Genomic DNA, 16,782 nt, shown 5'->3' with positions numbered 1-16,782 from the left:
GGCCTATGTGCACATTGGAGCTGGTGAGCAGAGCAAGCTAGACGCCAGATCACGCAAGACGGTGTTTCTAAGCTATCTGCAAGGAGTCAAGGGATACAGGCTGTGGGATCCCTTGAAAAAGAAGGTCATCATTAGTCAGGATGTGACTTTTGATGAGGAGTCAGTCCTACGGAGGCGAGCAGGCATGGAGGAGCAGCAGGAGCAGGAGGAGGTCCAGCAGGGCGCTGCTGGACAGCTTACCTCTTTGATTTTGCCTCTTGCAGGTACTACGGGAGGACATGACATTCAGGTGGAGAACCTACCTAAGGTGTCTCCACAGGTGGAGAGGACTCGGACGGATGATCGAGGCGAAGAGGTCCAGCAGGAGCAAGCTAGACCGAGGACTGATATCGGTGTTGCCCTACACAAGCCCAAGAGGACCATCAGGCAATCGGATCGATATGGCTTCTAGGAGACGCTGTCATATGCCCTGGTGACAGCGAATAGAGACCCATATACGTATCAAGAGGCTATTGAGAGCCAGGACAGAGAGCGGTGGGTCCAGACGATGTTCGAGGAGATGCAATCTCTCTACCAGAACCAGACATGGCGATTGGTGCAATTGCCACAGGAGAAGAGGCCCATTGGCTGCAAATGGGTCTACAGTCGCAAGGAAGGGCCTTCAGAGCAGGGAGGTATCAGATTCAAGGCGAGGTTAGTGGCCAAGGGATACTCCTAGAAGGAAAGCATCGACTTTAGTGAGGTCTTCTCTCCCGTTGTCAGACATACTTCCATCAGAGTGTTGCTGAGCATTGTAGCAACTCAGGATTTAGAGCTGGAGCAGATGGATGTCAAGACGGCATTCCTCCATGGGCATTTGGAGGAGAGGATTTACATGGAGCAGCCATCCAGTTTCAGGGATCCAGGATCAAAGGGAAAGGTATGCTTGTTGCAGAAGTCGCTGTACGGGCTGAAGCAGTCGCCGAGGCAATGGTATAAGCGATTCGACTCCTATGTGCACAGCATTGAACTTTTCAGGTGTGAGTTTGATCCCCGTGTTTATGTTCAGTCTCTTGAGGATGGTTCTAGGGTGTTCCTACTCTTGTATGTGGATGACATGCTTATAGCATGCAAGAGTAGGAAGGTTGTGCAGGATCTGAAGGCATCCTTATCTCGGGAGTTTGAGATGAAGGATTTGGGCCCTGCAAGGAAGATCCTAGGCATGGAGATTTTCAGAGACCGAGCCCGGAGGGTGCTGCATCTATCTCAGGGGGGCTACATACAGAAGGTCTTAGAGAGGTTCGGGATGAAGGGAGCAAAGCCGGTGGAGCTGCCACTTGCCGGTCACTTCAGACTCTCGAAAATCATGGCGCCACAGACTGAGGTGGAGGCTCAGGAGATGGAGAAGGTTCCTTATGCTTCAGGAGTTGGGAGCTTGATGTATGCGATGGTCTGTTGTAGGCCAGACATCGCTCATGCAGTGAGTCAGGTTAGCAGGTTCATGGCGCAGCCTGACAGAGAGCACTGGAGAGATCTGAAGTGGATATTCAGATACCTGGCGGGTTCAGTTGGAGTTGGCATCTGCTACGGACAGCGAGGAGGTGCAGTGGGATACTCTGACATGTCCAGGGAGGCTCAGGGGCTGATTGGCGGTTATGTAGATGCAGACTTCGGTGGAGATGTGGATACCCGGAGGTCTACGACAGGCTTCATCTTTAGCCTGTATGGAGGTCCTATTTCTTGGAGATCGATTCTGCAGTCTATCACGGCCCTATCTACTATAGAGGTGGAGTACATCGGGCTAACAAAAGCAGCTAAGGAGGCAATTTGACTGAAGGGTTTGGTGATGGAGATGGGTCTTACTCAGGAGGCCATTAGAGTGCACTGTGACAACCAGAGTGTACTTCTATTAGTACAGAACTCAGTCTATCATGCAAGGACAAAGCACATCGACATTCGGTATCATCGGATCCGAGAGCTTGTGGAGGATGGCAAGGTGGAGCTGGTAAAGGTACACACCAAGGAGAACCCAGCTGATGCACTTACGAAGGTACTTCCACGGGACAGCTTTCAGAGATGTGTTGAGCTGATGCGGCTGATGGACAGAGTGGAGCTGGTTGAGGCCTTGGGACATCAAAGTGGAGATTGTTGTGATCCAGGTGGTATGCCTAAGGCCCAGGAGACCAAGGCTAAGGCCAAGGTTCATCATTCATGAGGGCTTCATGGAGGCTCTAGGGCTAGTTGGGCCCTAGGTTGAAAGGCTGTGGGCCTTTCGGGTTCTTGAGGTCTAGGTTATGTGGGCCTCAAGGGACCAACTCTTTATGGGCCAGGTCTGGGCCCAGGATAGGTGAGATTAGGTCGAGTCATGAGTGTACATGGGCTTGGGTTAATCTAATCTCCCATAGAGTTGGTCAAGGGAGTTTTGGGTTTGGGTCACTTGACCCTGTGTTTATATATACATGTACTTGTATAGGTTGATTAAGCCAAAGGAATACAAGAACCATTTCTCCCAAGTCTCTCTCTCTTCTCCCTCTCTCTCCAGCTCTTCTCCATGCCCCAGGAGCAAGAAACCCTAGGGTTTCTTGCCGCCAGTCCATAAAAGGAAAGAAAAGCAAAGGAGGCGCTAGCCCCTCCTCTCTTGCAGCCGCCAACCAGATCCCTATCTTCCTTTCTTGCAGCCGCCCAAGCACCAGGTTCAGGCCTGAAATCTCTTGCGAAGAGGTTGATACAAGTCCCTCTCAGATCTGGAGTTGATCTGAGGTCGTTTGAGGCGCGGGTGAGATCTCCATCAACAGATCTACAGGAAAGGCTGCAGCAGGACAGATCTGCAAGATCTGTCTCCATCTACCTTCTTCCCTGTCTAGAATGTCCTGATTCGAGATCAACAAATTGAGAGACCTCGGTCCAGGCCTGATCTGGTTGGGTACCAGATCTTGAATTTTTTAGAGGTGATTTCAGAGGCGTTCTTCATCTGGAACGAAAGGCTGACGAAGAAGACAGCAACCAGGCTATTTTCGTCAAGAGCCTTGGATCGTGTCCAGAAGTCTCCTGATCTGTTCGTTGCTGGTTCCGCTGCATCCAAGGTCTGTGGGAGGAGCCGGGATCGTGCTCCAACAAAAATGAGAATGAGGTTCTAATTAGCCATCTTAGATCAACCTTTCAAATTTTGTAGAATCCTTTTTATACTACTATATGTGTAAATATATAAATTATATGATTGATGTTATTTGTGTAAAATAGCTGTAAATATTTTATTTTAAAATTTTAATTAATTAATTTTAAATTATAAATATTATTTTATTAATTTAATATATTATTGATAGATTATCGTCTTGTATGCTCGTGAGATTTTATCCTATTAGGGTGTGGTGGATTGTCGCGCTCTTAATTATGTACCTGCGTGACAGTTTGCGTTGTTCGCCGATGGTTGTGTAGAAGGAGAGAAGTTGGACAAAAGTTTGGCGCGTTGTTCGCCGAAGGTCGTGTGGAAGGAGAAAAGTTGGAGAAATTTTTGGCGATCGGAAATCTTGCAGGTTTTGTCCAGAAAAGCTTGGGGTTATGGATTTAAAAATGGTGGAATTGCTCCAGTTTCGCATTCCCTCTATCTTCAGATGTCAATTTTCCGCGGGCACGTGCACGAAGTTTCCTCTATTCTTTAGAAAAAATCAAACACACGTCATCCCACCACGAGAGGAAAGACTTTTTCCAATGAAAAATTTCGTAGAAAATTATAACAAAAATCATTGGAAAGAAATTTATTTTTTGATCAATTTTGAGTCCGTCGGATGCTGTGGGCAAAAAGAAAGAGAAAAGATGGACAACTAGGTAACAGTCAATTGCCCCACAGCGTGGGAACGCTGGGAGGCTCGGTGAATGTGGCCAGAAGCAGTCCAGGAAAAGTCTATTGAATATCTCAGGAAACAAATAAATGCCGAAGACCCGTCTCCTTTCCCAAGTCTTTGCCGAAAGCGACCGTGCCGTTCGTCTTAAGGATCTATATGCACTCATCTTGGTCCGTAACCCGCAGTTTTGAGCAATATTTGGGTTCGCATTTGGAATTTTCCCAAAAATGCTCTCTAATTTTCTTCTCCTGCTCTTCTTGCTCGCCCATAACCTCTACCTCTCAGCTGCTCCCTTCATTGGCTACGGAGCATTGGAATCTGACGATGGACTCTATTGCAGTGATTCCATGGTATATTGTGGAGGGCCGTCTATGAAGGACCTCTATCCTTTCATGCGAGTTGACCTTCTCAACGGATCTTGTTATCCTCAAATCACTTGTTCACAAAATCACGTTGTTATGAAGATCGGCTCGCTTGAATATCGGATCAATAGCATCGATTACGAGAACCAAACTCTTGTGTTGGCCGGTGCTGATTTTTTCTTGCCCTACGACCCAGATTTATGCGGTTCTTCCTCAAGTTTTACTTACTTTCAGGATGTTGAGCCTTTTTTCAGCTATACCGAGCATAATCAACTGGTTTTGCTTCTCGACAATTGCTCAGTTGATCGGCAGCCGGTCTTTGATGGTGTCCATCAGGTCCTTTGCTCCAGCGGTAGTGCTGGCCAATATTATTACACTGCCGTGGATCACGGTCTCTTCGGGTCAGAATGCGCATCGGTTAGCTACGCTGTTGTGAATCAGATGAGTTTGGACCTACTGATCAACAGGGAGGAAGATGGTGAGGGATGGCTTCTGGAGGCCCTGAAGCAGGGATTTGAGGTGACATGGACGGCACGAGAAAGAATGGGATGCGACGCGTGCGTCCAATCTGGTGGACTATGTAGGAATTACTCGTTCCTGGATGACATGGTCTTCTGTCATTGCCTGAATGGCTTTACTTATCTTCACATTTGTCCGGTTCAAAGAGGTAGGTGGTGCTTAATTACCATTATCTTTTTGTTGCTAACAAGTTGCCGTAGATTTCTAAATAGTATTGTCTCCAAGAGGGATTAATATGGCAGAACACCCACGTGCAGCACTCTCCACTGTCTTATTATCTCGCAAACTGCGTGCTAACCGCCATCAGCATGTGTCCCTCACTATATTTGGCTTAGGTCGAGCCTCTCACATGTTTGATGACATTTGGTACTCATTTAACTTGCTCAAAATCGAATTAAGTTTAATTATGTCCAACCTGTTTATAAAATGATTATGCTGGATTTGTCGGGTGACCTATTCAATAAAGAGAATTGGTGCTCTTTATTGATAAATAGCCTAGTTGATCTGTATCATATCTGATCCAGATCTGATCTGATCCATTTGCAAAGCTTTGTTGGGTTATCTCTTTAACAAAGACGATGAGCTCAGTTTTACATTTCCATTTAATACATGCATCAGACCCGGTTCATGTCTAACCTACCCGGCCCATTTGCAATGCTAGGCATGCCAATCTTAGCTTCTAAATAGTTTTAGAAGATGGTAGGGACCATAATTAATCCATTTAACAAGGTCTTGCCCAACAGAACCAGCCGACCATGCGAAAAGAACAATTTATAGGAAAGATCAGCACCAGCTTATGTCCACGTAGATTGTCCACGTACCTTCTAAGACTGTTTTAACGATAACTAATATTCAAATTTTGATATTTAAAATTTTAAATCAAAGATAACTGTGAAATCTATATAGCGGAGCCCAATTCTTCGATCTGTATAGAAAATAAAAAACTAAATTATCTTACAAGTACTCCTATATATATTTACATGCTTTCTATTTTAATTATATTAAAACTTTATTCCATTATGTGATACATAAAAGTAATGCTAGGAAAAGGCAATAATGGCTGTGATGGTTGTTGTCATGCGTACGATAACCACAAGTATCACGGATCATATGCAAACTGTCATGCTAGCAAAATAGTAGCGGTGGCACAAGCTCATTCCAGCTCCAATTCAGCATATTTTGATGCCCTAGCTCAACACAAGCCATGGCTAACTTGTCTCTCCCCATTTAAAATTTGGGTTCAAGTAAGTTGTGGGTTGGGGCAAACATCTCTAATATACTATTTACTTGTGTGATAGTCATGCCAGAAATGGCATGCCTAAGACTAAGTATCATTAACAAGTTTCTCTAAGACTATTATGCTTTATATTCAAAATTTTGGTTGTCAATTTACATGCTAAATTTTGTTGTTTCTTGATGTTACAGGTCATGAGAGCAAGATTCCGGCAAGATACATCACAATAGGTAACAAATTTGAACTAGCATCCTTTGTCTTATTTCATTCTCTTGGAAAACCAATGGATGATCACACTCAAATAAAATATCACAATCCTTGATTCTCACTAATATGTAGAGATAATGCAAAAGGATCTTAGTTCTCGTGATTTCCTTTCCAATCGAATAATACTTACACGTTTCCATCGATCAAGTGGTGAAACATGTGACCAGATTCCCGAACTTTATCCTTCAATCATGTTACAAGTACCGTGATCAGTATTTTGATCTTTCCTCTCATAGCCTAGTTAAGATTTTAACCTTGCAGGTGGAATTTTGACCATGACTAATACGTTACAGATACCTTCAATCATCTTAGATGCTTTAAAGTTCAATATGGTAATACGTCACAAACGCTAACTCCATCACTTTGCAGGTGGAATTTTGTCTACCGGAATCTTTCTATTTGTATGTCTCCTCTCACTTTATTTCTGTTGCAATAGACAATTGAACATTTCAATCTTTCATGGGAAGAATGGATCAAGAAAAGATCCAAAGCTAGAGGCCTTCATTGAGATGTTCAAGCACTTGGCTCCAACGAGATATAGCTACTCCAATGTGGAGAAGATGACCTCTTGCTTCAGTCACAGAATAGGTCAAGGTGGTTATGGTGGCGTGTACAAAGGGAAGCTTGAAAATGGCTGTCCGGTGGCAGTGAAGGTCTTAAATAGTTCTAAAGGCAATGGCAAAGAATTCTTCAGCGAGGTTATCAGTATTGGTTGCACCTACCATATTAACATCGTGAGCTTGCTAGGCTTTTGTATGGAAGGGTCCAAAAGAATTCTTATATATGAGTTCATGGCCAATGGATCACTTGAAAAGTTCATTTACACTGAGAAACAAGCAATACCAAGTCTGAAATGGGAGAAGCTATTGGAGATTGCAATTGGCATTGCACGGGGCTTAGAGTACCTCCACCATGGCTGCAATATCGGAATTCTACATTTTGACATTAAGCCACATAACATACTACTAGATGATGATATGCATCCAAAAATATCTGACTTTGGGCTAGCCAAATTGTGCCGCTCGGCGGAGAGCATCATATCAATGGTGGGAGCTCGAGGGACTATAGGATACATTGCCCCTGAGGTCTTCTTGAAGAACTCTGGAGGGGTGTCTAGCAAATCTGATGTTTATAGTTACGGTATGCTAGTGCTTGAAATGGTTGGGGGAAGAAGAAATCTTGAAGTTCAAGTAGACAACACCAGTGAGATCTACTTCCCACATTGGATTTACAAGCATCTCAACTTGGATGGAAATTTGAAGACTTTCAGGACCATGACCGAAGTGGAAGAAGAGATTTCTAGAAGGATGATTCTAGTTGGTTTATGGTGCATCCAGATTAAGCCAACCGATCGACCATCGATGAGTAAGGTTCTAGATATGTTAGAAGGAAGGATTATACATTTGCAAATTCCACCCATGCCAGATCTATCTTCCTCCTCAAGACCAGCGGAGCATTCTCAGACAAATCATTCCAATGAAATAATATCAGTAGTCACTTCTTAGAATAGACTTAGATTTGAACGTATAATTGGTATATTGACCACAGTGATGTAAGCATCCAATTATTTCTTATGTTATACAAAGATTTAGAGATGGGGTTCTAAAGGCCTAATAAATCTTTGAACCTTGAGCAAATTTACATTTTACTTTCATATTTAGGGAATTCAAGGATAAAATTATAGACTTCAAAGTTTAAGATTTCATTCACAAAAGCTTTTCTAAATTGTATATATTTACTTTTATTGTACCTTTTGGGAATTCGAATGAGCACAGGTTATGACTACTGGATTAGTTGGATTGACTTCTAAACCACCGGATTCTCAGATATCTCAATAGTCGTATATACTTTTCGCATTCAATTGGTATATGCTGTTTTTTGACCCCTTGAATCTTTTGCCTTGTTCCTTTAGCAAGCCAAGATAGTTACCTTCCTTCAGTTGGTGAAATATTGTAATATCTACTCTGTTTTTGTTTTGTTGAAGTTACAAATCTCCTCTCTTTTCTGCACCTCTCTCTTAGGTGCAGCAGCATTATATTCATCATGTATTATATCTCTTTTACCATTCCTTAATAAAAGCCAGGTGGTTATTACCCTTATCATGAAAAAGAAAAGCGACTTGCTTCTAAACTAGAATCTATCACTGCAAATAAAAATAGAGCTTTTCTCGTCAAATTTGCTGATGGCATATAAAAAAGCCATTGGCAAAATATTTTACTAGTAGCTTTTTCCTATTTACTGGCCCTATAAATTAGATAAAAGGTTAATTTAAATGATGATATATAGCAAGTAGTCTGCAAAACAATTTTTGGCAATTGTCATATAACTTTCTATCAGCAAAAAATCTATGGTACAAGATGTTTGTCAAATACCGTATCACATATAATCGGAGAAGGTCTGGTGTATAAGATTTTTGGCAATTGTCAACTTTGGTCAAATATATTTAAATTGAATAATATATAGGTGTATTTATACTGGGGGTGTCAAATGAACTAAACACTCGCTCTGTCTTGGGTTCTAGCTGAGAAGATTTTGAATCAAACTTGGTTTGAAGCTAAGCAAATCAAGTTCAAACTAACAAAATAGGCTCAAAATTAATTTTAAATCCGGTCAAAAATTAACCCATCTTGATTAGGGTCAACTCAATAAGGATCCATATATTTAAAATTTGGCTCCTAACCAAGCCTTAAAACTTGAACCAATCTTGAAATCAAGATTCAGCTTTTACTTATGTTTGAACCAAGTTTTATCTAGTCTCACGTTGATTTTAGCTCAATTAGGATTATCAAGCTGATCAAATATGCCTTTCTAAAGCTCGATTTGAACTTAAGCTTGAATTCAGCTTGAAACAATGGTAAATAAATCAACGGGGTTCAAAATTAGAAGTGAATTCGAAATTATTTTCAAAACAAGTTTGATCACTCCCAAGCTTGACCAAGCTGGGTTCAGTTACAGTCAATCTGTGCGGGGGACCTCAAAACTTTACCTATTACCCTAAAGGTAGAAGTGTTTGTTCCATCCTTTCCGAGGCTAGGCGCATAAATTCAAGCTTTCTTAGGTTGTCCTTAAGGTGAAAAACTACTATAAGCAAGATTACAAGAACAGATGAGGACCAGCCTGCTAATTTCACATTCTTTCTGGATGAGGACCAACCTGAGCGGCCCGGAGATTGGAAGAATAGGACCGGGCTTGGGTTTTAGGCCTAAAACCCGTAAGCTGACATGGTAGGCAGCCTCTGGGCCTTCCCTAGCTATGCTGTAAAAAAAATATAAATGAAGCCTAGAGAAATTTTTTGTGCATCATGGGTGGTATAGAAAATCTGATGTGGAGTATACCATCTTATCTGATTGATCCATATAATTACCATTTTTTAACACACATTTAATACTTGCAGCTTTATTTTTTCATTTAAAATTTTGAATGACGAAAATATCTCTATTCTATGACATCCTATGTCCATATTATGATATCCTACATTCAAAAAGTCATAAATTTTATCCACAGGATGTCATAATATAGCGCAGAATATTATAATATGTATAGGATGTCAAAACTTTTTTCATAGAATAAGGACATTTTTATCATTCAAAATTTTCAAACGAAAAAATAAAGCTGCAGGCATTAAACACACGTTGGAAAATGGTTGGACAAAAATATTCCTTCCATATTATGATATCCTGGGCCATGTTATGACATCCTAAACCATATTATGACATCCTGCATGCAGGAAGTAATAATTTGATACAGGATGTCATAATATGCATAGGATGTCATAATCTTCTAAGTATCATAATATATTGTAGGATAATATAATCTTTTTTAAATATCAAGGATATCTACATTATATAAAATTTTTAAATAAAAAAATAGAACTGCAGGTATTAAATATACATTGAAAAATGGTGGCTATATGGACCAATCATATATCCATGTCGGATTTTCTACACCACCCGTGGTGCATAAAGAATTTCTCATGGAGCCCATTAAAGGACCATAATCTAGTTAAGCTTGAAATTGTAGACTTGGGCCTGGTTCAAGTTGGGCCTAATCGAGCCTAATAAATTATGCCTTGTCCTCACCCGTCCCACTGAAGCTCTGTTACACTTTGAGCAAGGCCAAGCCCATTGATAGTCTCGTTAGCTCTATTCCCTATTTAGGTACAAATTCCAGCTTTCATCAAAATTTAACGATAAAAAAGTTATATTTTTAACGAATGTAAATAAATCAGCAAAGTTCCGAACTGAGGTTAGTTCATCATACTTAGAAATACATGTCTAGCCGATATTGTCCAAAGCAGTAGGTAACATACTGTAACACCCCGGCCCAAAATCAGCCACAGCCCAAACCAAAAAAAAAAAAAAAAAAGGAAAGAAACAGGGGAGAAGACTCCCGAAGGGAGTCTTCTTCCTCCGTTCACCGGCTCCCAATCGGAGTCGGAGACAAGCTCCCTCCGGCCCTATTTAAGGAGGAGATCCCTCCTCTCTCCTTTCCATTGAAAATTCCGGGGCAAAACGGCGGCAATCGCCGGAAATTTCTCACGGAGACCCATCACTGTGACGTCCAATTTCTCACCGAAAAAGCTTCGCCGGCGATGGAGGTAAGCCTCCTCCCCTTCCTCTCTCCTTCCTCTTCCTTCCCGTGTCGATGTGCATGCTCGCCGGCGACTGGAGTCGCCGGATTTTGTTGCGAAAGAAATCTTTCTTTTTGCTGTTTTCCATCGCCGGTGGTCACCGCCGACCACCGGTTTGGCCGCCTCTTGCCGCCGGATTACCTCTCCTTTGGCCGCCGACCATCCCCGTGCCGGCTGTGCCGCCGGCCGGCCAACCAATGAGGGGATCAAAGATCCCCTGTTTCGGTCAAAAACAAGCCACGGGAAGGAAAGAAAAGAAGAAGAAGAAGAAAAGAAAAGAAAAGAAAAAGGAAAAAGAAAAAGAAAAAAAAAAGAAAAAAGAGAAAGAGAAAAACAAAAATAAAATAAAATAAAAAGAAGAAGAAGAGAGAAAAAATTTTTCTCTCTCCTCTCTCTACCTTCTCTCTTCAATTTCTCTCTCTAGATTCTCTCTCTATTTTCTCTCTCTAGATATTTCTCTCTTTTTGTGAATTTTATCTCTCTAGAATCTTTCTACCCTCTCTCTGATTACATCACAGACCCTAGGATAAATTTGAAATAAAAATATGATGATTTGAGATTGCTCCGAAATTCGTGCAGTAGATCTGATCTCAGTCCGATCCTATTCGAAATTTGTAACACTTGATTCATATTGAGTCACCCTGATAGGACTTTCTCTCTCTACATTCTCTCTCTAGAATTTTCTCTCTCTTCATGATTTTCTCTCTCTAAAAGTCTTATAGATCAGTGGAGGATCTAGATAATTAGATAAATCTTAATTTTGATTAATCCTAAGAGAGGTCCTCGATCTGTGTTATTATGATCGATTATCGATAATTTTCTTTATATATAATTTTTATATTTGATCAGGGTCATGAAGAGATATGATTGTCTGCATAAGATATCGAGTAGAATATCTTGTTAGAGAAATTTATAAATCAAAGAAGAACATTGATTTCTGGTTTGGATCAGTCACCGGTAAAGATAAGAATCTCTGTACATGATCATCATTATATATGTTATTTTACCGTTGGTTTTATCTCCTTGATTTTACATCGTTGGTTTTGAGATCGATGAATTTGTTATATCTGAGACATTGTTATTTATTTATGTGATTTTGAGCATGATTATGCTATATCAATACATATGTATCAGCGATTGATGGCATGATTATGTGTATGACATATTTATTTCACTGCAAAAGATGAATTGATTAATGAAGTTAAATATCATAATTTTATGAAAATAAAAAGAAAGAGAAATATGGTTTGGACTGACCTTGTCATGTGGAATAGCCTGTTAGGAGCTTATACCTGGGACAGCCCCCACAGGCTTATATGTGGAAGAATATGATCCGAGAAAGATCATGAAGAATCTGATCCGAGAAAGATCATGAATGATTTGATCCGAGAAAGATCATGGCCACTTTGATCCGAGAAAGATCATGAATATTTCGATCCGAGGAAGATCACAGAAATCGATCCGAATAAAAGATCGTCGCATGATCCTGGTAGTCCAAAGCCAAAGCCAAAGCCAAAGCTAAAGCTAAAGCCAAAAAGAAAAGGATTAAAGATGATGTGATAATAGAAGAAAATGGAAAGATAAGATATGAAACAATCGTTGAATAAAATTGTTTCACTTATTTAACATATGATGATGCATCTCTTTTGATAAAACAGATAATCTATAAATATTTGCAGTTTTCTGGACAGTGAACATCAACTTTTATGTATTATTGCTTATCTTTATTTTCAGATTATATTATTATATTGGTGTGATATGAGAATTCTTACTGGGCTGTAAAGCTCACACCCCTTCATCTTTTTTTTCTTCTCAGAGTTACAGGACGTTCATGATTAGCTATGGCTTGGATTTACGGGTGAGCAGAAGGATAAATAGAGTGTCATAGTATTTGATCAGAGAATTGAAGAAATTTAAATTATAATTATGCAAGATTTTATGAATTATTATTGAAATTAAATATTATGGTTGTTAAGATTGTAATGATTTAATTTGGCCTTGCATATTCTTTAGGGTTTGCTCTAAGGAGTGTGCGGCCATCACGTATCCGACCCGGATGTTGGGTTCGGGGCGTGACAGAATGGTATCAGAGCTTAGGTTATGATCATTGGAGATTATAATATAAGTGATTCGGATTTGATAAAATAATATTAGAGCTTAAGTTTAAGTCACTAGGGATTATCATATAAGTGATATCAAAACTTTGGGATTATAATCAATAGAGTATGATTGATAATATCCGAGTTTAAGATTATGATCATTAAAGGTATGATTGAATGATATTAGAGTTTAGGTTATGATCACTAGAAAATATGATTTAAGTGGTATTTAAGCTTAAGATTATAATTATTTGAAATTATGACTTTAGTGATATTTAAACTTAGGTTATGATCATGAGGAACATGATAGATATAAAAGAGAAGATTCAATATTTAGATTTCGAATCAATAGATATTAAGATGAAATTTATGTATAAGTGGCATATAATATCTATAATAGAATTGATGAGTTATATCTTAGATTTCAATTAGTAAGGTTGACCTAAGTATGAAAAGAGTTGACCTTGGAATAAAGTGGGAGTTATTGATAAGTTATGTTGAGTATACTAGAGGATTTTGGAATGTAAAACTTATATGATTGAAGATCATGATAACTTTTCTGACTTTGATGTTAATTATTTGAGCATTACAAATTTTTGGACTTATCAAAAGAAAAATTAATTAGAGTATGGTCTAAGAAGAAATTTCATCATATGAGAGAGAAATATTTTTGAGCATTGAACCTATAAGAGGATCATATATGAAACTCAATCTTAGATGAAAAATATACTTAAATTTTTATTATGAGAATATGAGATACACATCTTGATGAAATCTTTGGTTACTCAAAATATCATATTCTGAATATGATTCCTTGATCTTTCAAGTTGCATTGAATTTCAAGTCAATAATTTATTTTTCTAAGTGGATCAAAAGTATTTTGATATTGTTGTTAAATTAAAGAAAAAAATTTATTTTGTCAGAGTATGATATATAGGTTATGATGAAATCCTTAATAATTCGTATTACTATCTTTGGATTAGATTTTTTTTAATTTTTTTTGTGATTGTTGAAGATGGTGAAGTGTATTAATTATTCAAGTCAAAGTTTGAATTTTTTTTTTAAATTGAACTAAGACATTTTGTTAGTGTTAAATTTTGAATGACTTATACAAGGGACAAGATTTTGTATGGATTTATCGATTAATATTAAGGGTTGTGATGAAGAGAGCTTTATAAGAAATAATCAAGTTGACTCTACTTAAGGATGTTGGCTTGAATTCTGCAAGTTTGTCAAGTTAGAATTAATTCTTTTAAAAAAAAAAAGATTGATTTAGGAATTATCTAAATGATTATAAGGTAAATCTAAGGTTAACTCCAATTGATTCTAGATATGTTGGATTCTTGAAGAGTGATGAAACTTATACAATAATTTCAAACATAGAAAGTGGATCAAGATTTAATATGCTATACCCGAAGGTAGTAAAGATAAAGAAACTTAAAATTTTGCCCTAAGTCTTATATGAAATTTGAAGGTTAGATCTATTCTGGATTGATCTAACATATAAGGATATTTTATCTTTGATAGACTTATATAATTTGGTAGGTTGAGATCAGAGTGCGCAGCAAAAGCGTAATGGTCTGAATTGATTAGAAATACTAATCTTTTAAAATCAAAAGATATTATGATGGAATACATTAGTTGCAAATAAGGAAGAATTTTATTGATAATGAAAGGATGCTATAAATTTTGATCTAATCTGATCATAGCCGGATAATTTTTGTCAGTAGGTTGTTTTATTATAGATAATGCCAAGAAATTTTAGATATCTCAAGTTTATTAATAGCTTGATAGTTCTGATATTAGTTCAAACTTAGAATGTCCTGATATAGATCTCATATTTTTTTAAATTTAATATTGTTACTTGGACTGATATAGAAGATTGAGGTTTTCTTAATATGAGAGTCTACATATAAAATTTGTTGGAAGGTCAAGAGAAGAAAGAAATCGATAATCGTGAAGAGTGTCCAATGTTCGACCTTTCTTTATTTTTCTATCAAGGGTAGTCTAAGATAATTATGAATTTCAAGTGGAATGTATTAGACAAATAATGATGGTATATTAATACAAGTCTAAAATATTATAGTTCTTCAAAAAGTTGAGAAATCAATAAGAAGGGATGAGTTTGAGATTTCAAATAATTTTGTTATAACAAGATCATGAGAAATAAATAATATATAAGACATTATTGTAAGCTTGAGAATGACATGAAGAATGTATACTTTGAAATATATCTCAAACAACATAACTTAATTTCGAAGACGAAATTATTTGAAGGGGAGGAGAATGTAACACTCCGGCCCAAAATCAGCCACGGCCCAAACCAAAAAAAAAGGAAAGAAACAGGGGAGAAGACTCCCGAAGGGAGTCTTCTTCCTCCGTTCACCGGCTCCCAATCGGAGTCGGAGACAAGCTCCCTCCGGCCCTATTTAAGGAGTAGATCCCTCCTCTCTCCTTTCCATTGAAAATCCCGGGATAAAATGGCGGCAATCGTCGGAAATTTCTCACGGAGACCCATCACTGTGACGTCCAATTTCTCACCGAAAAAGCTTCGCCGGCGATGGAGGTAAGCCTCCTCCCCTTCCTCTCTCCTTCCCCTTCCTTCCCGTGTCGATGTGCACGCTCGCCGGCGACTGGAGTCGTCGGATTTTGTTACAAAAGAAATCTTTCTTTTTGCCATTTTTCGTCGCCGGTGGTCACCGCCGACCACCGGTTTGGCCGCCTCTTGCCGCCGGATCACCCCTCCTTTGGCCGCCGACCATCCCCATGCCGGCTGTGCCACCGGCCGGCCAACCAATGAGGGGATCAAAGATCCCCTGTTTCGGTCAAAAACAAGCCGCGGGAAGGAAAGAAAAGAAGAAGAAGAAAAGAAAAGAAAAGAAAAAGGAAAAAGAAAAAGAAAAAAAAAGAAAAAAGAGAAAGAGAAAAATAAAAATAAAATAAAATAAAAAGAAGAAGAAGAGAAAAAAATTTTCTCTCTCTCCTCTCTCTACCTTCTCTCTTCAATTTCTCTCTCTAGATTCTCTCTCTATTTTCTCTCTCTAGATCTTTCTCTCTTTTTGTGAATTTTATCTCTCTAGAATCTTTCTACCCTCTCTCTGATTACATCACAGACCCTAGGATAAATTTGAAATAAAAATATGATGATTTGAGATTGCTCCGAAATTCGTGCAGTAGATCTGATCTCAGTCCGATCCTATTCGAAATTTGTAACACTTGATTCATATTGAGTCACCCTGATAGGACCTCTGATGATCTCGATCATGACTGCCTCATCGGAAGGATACGAAGATTTTCTCTCCATTTTCTCTCTCTACTTTCTCTCTCTAGAATTTTCTCTCTCTTCATAGATTTTCTCTCTCTAAAAGTCTTATGGATCAGTGGAGGATCTAGATAATTAGATAAATCTTAATTTTGATTAATCCTAAGAGAGGTCCTCGATCTGTGTTATTAGGATCGATTATCGATAATTTTTTTTATATATGATTTTTATATTTGATCAGGGTCATGAAGAGATACGATTGTCTGCATAAGATATCGAGTAGAATATCTTGTTAGAGAAATTTATAAATCAAAGAAGAACATTGATTTCTGGTTTGGATCAGTCACCGGTAAAGGTAAGAATCTCTGTACATGATCATCATTATATATGTTATTTTACCGTTGGTTTTATCTCCTTGATTTTGCATCGTTGGATTTGAGATCGATGAATTTGTTATATCTGAGATATTATTATTTATTTATATGATTTTGAGCATGAGTATGCTATATCAATACATATGTATCAGCGATTGATGGCATGATTATGTGTATGACATATTTATTTCACTGCAAAAGATGAATTGATTAA

The 16,782-nt window shown here is 38.6% G+C and overlaps 1 protein-coding gene across 1 annotated transcript; it reads left to right on the top strand.

The window, feature by feature from the left end:
- The first annotated feature begins 4,008 nt into the window (after window positions 1-4,008).
- Window positions 4,009-8,014, top strand: LOC114913719 (rust resistance kinase Lr10-like). The gene is made up of 3 exons (XM_073245110.1): window positions 4,009-4,850; window positions 6,128-6,166; window positions 6,573-8,014. Exons 1-3 carry the CDS (start codon window positions 4,049-4,051, stop codon window positions 7,706-7,708), a joined length of 1,977 nt encoding a protein of 658 aa, XP_073101211.1. The 5' UTR covers window positions 4,009-4,048; the 3' UTR covers window positions 7,709-8,014.
- The last annotated feature ends 8,768 nt before the right edge of the window (window positions 8,015-16,782 follow it).

Source organism: Elaeis guineensis, chromosome 10, assembly GCF_000442705.2.
Source record: "Elaeis guineensis isolate ETL-2024a chromosome 10, EG11, whole genome shotgun sequence".
NCBI lineage: Eukaryota > Viridiplantae > Streptophyta > Magnoliopsida > Arecales > Arecaceae > Elaeis > Elaeis guineensis.
This window is presented reverse-complemented; position numbering and strand designations above follow the sequence as displayed.

Bases quoted from the DNA above. Each gene is read 5' to 3' on its own strand.
- LOC114913719 (XM_073245110.1), top strand. From the start codon at position 4,049: ATGCTCTCTAATTTTCTTCTCCTGCTCTTCTTGCTCGCCCATAACCTC. The intron at 4,851-6,127 runs GTAGGTGGTGCT...TTGATGTTACAG, and splicing joins CATTTGTCCGGTTCAAAGAG to GTCATGAGAGCAAGATTCCG. The intron at 6,167-6,572 runs GTAACAAATTTG...ATCACTTTGCAG, and splicing joins GGCAAGATACATCACAATAG to GTGGAATTTTGTCTACCGGA.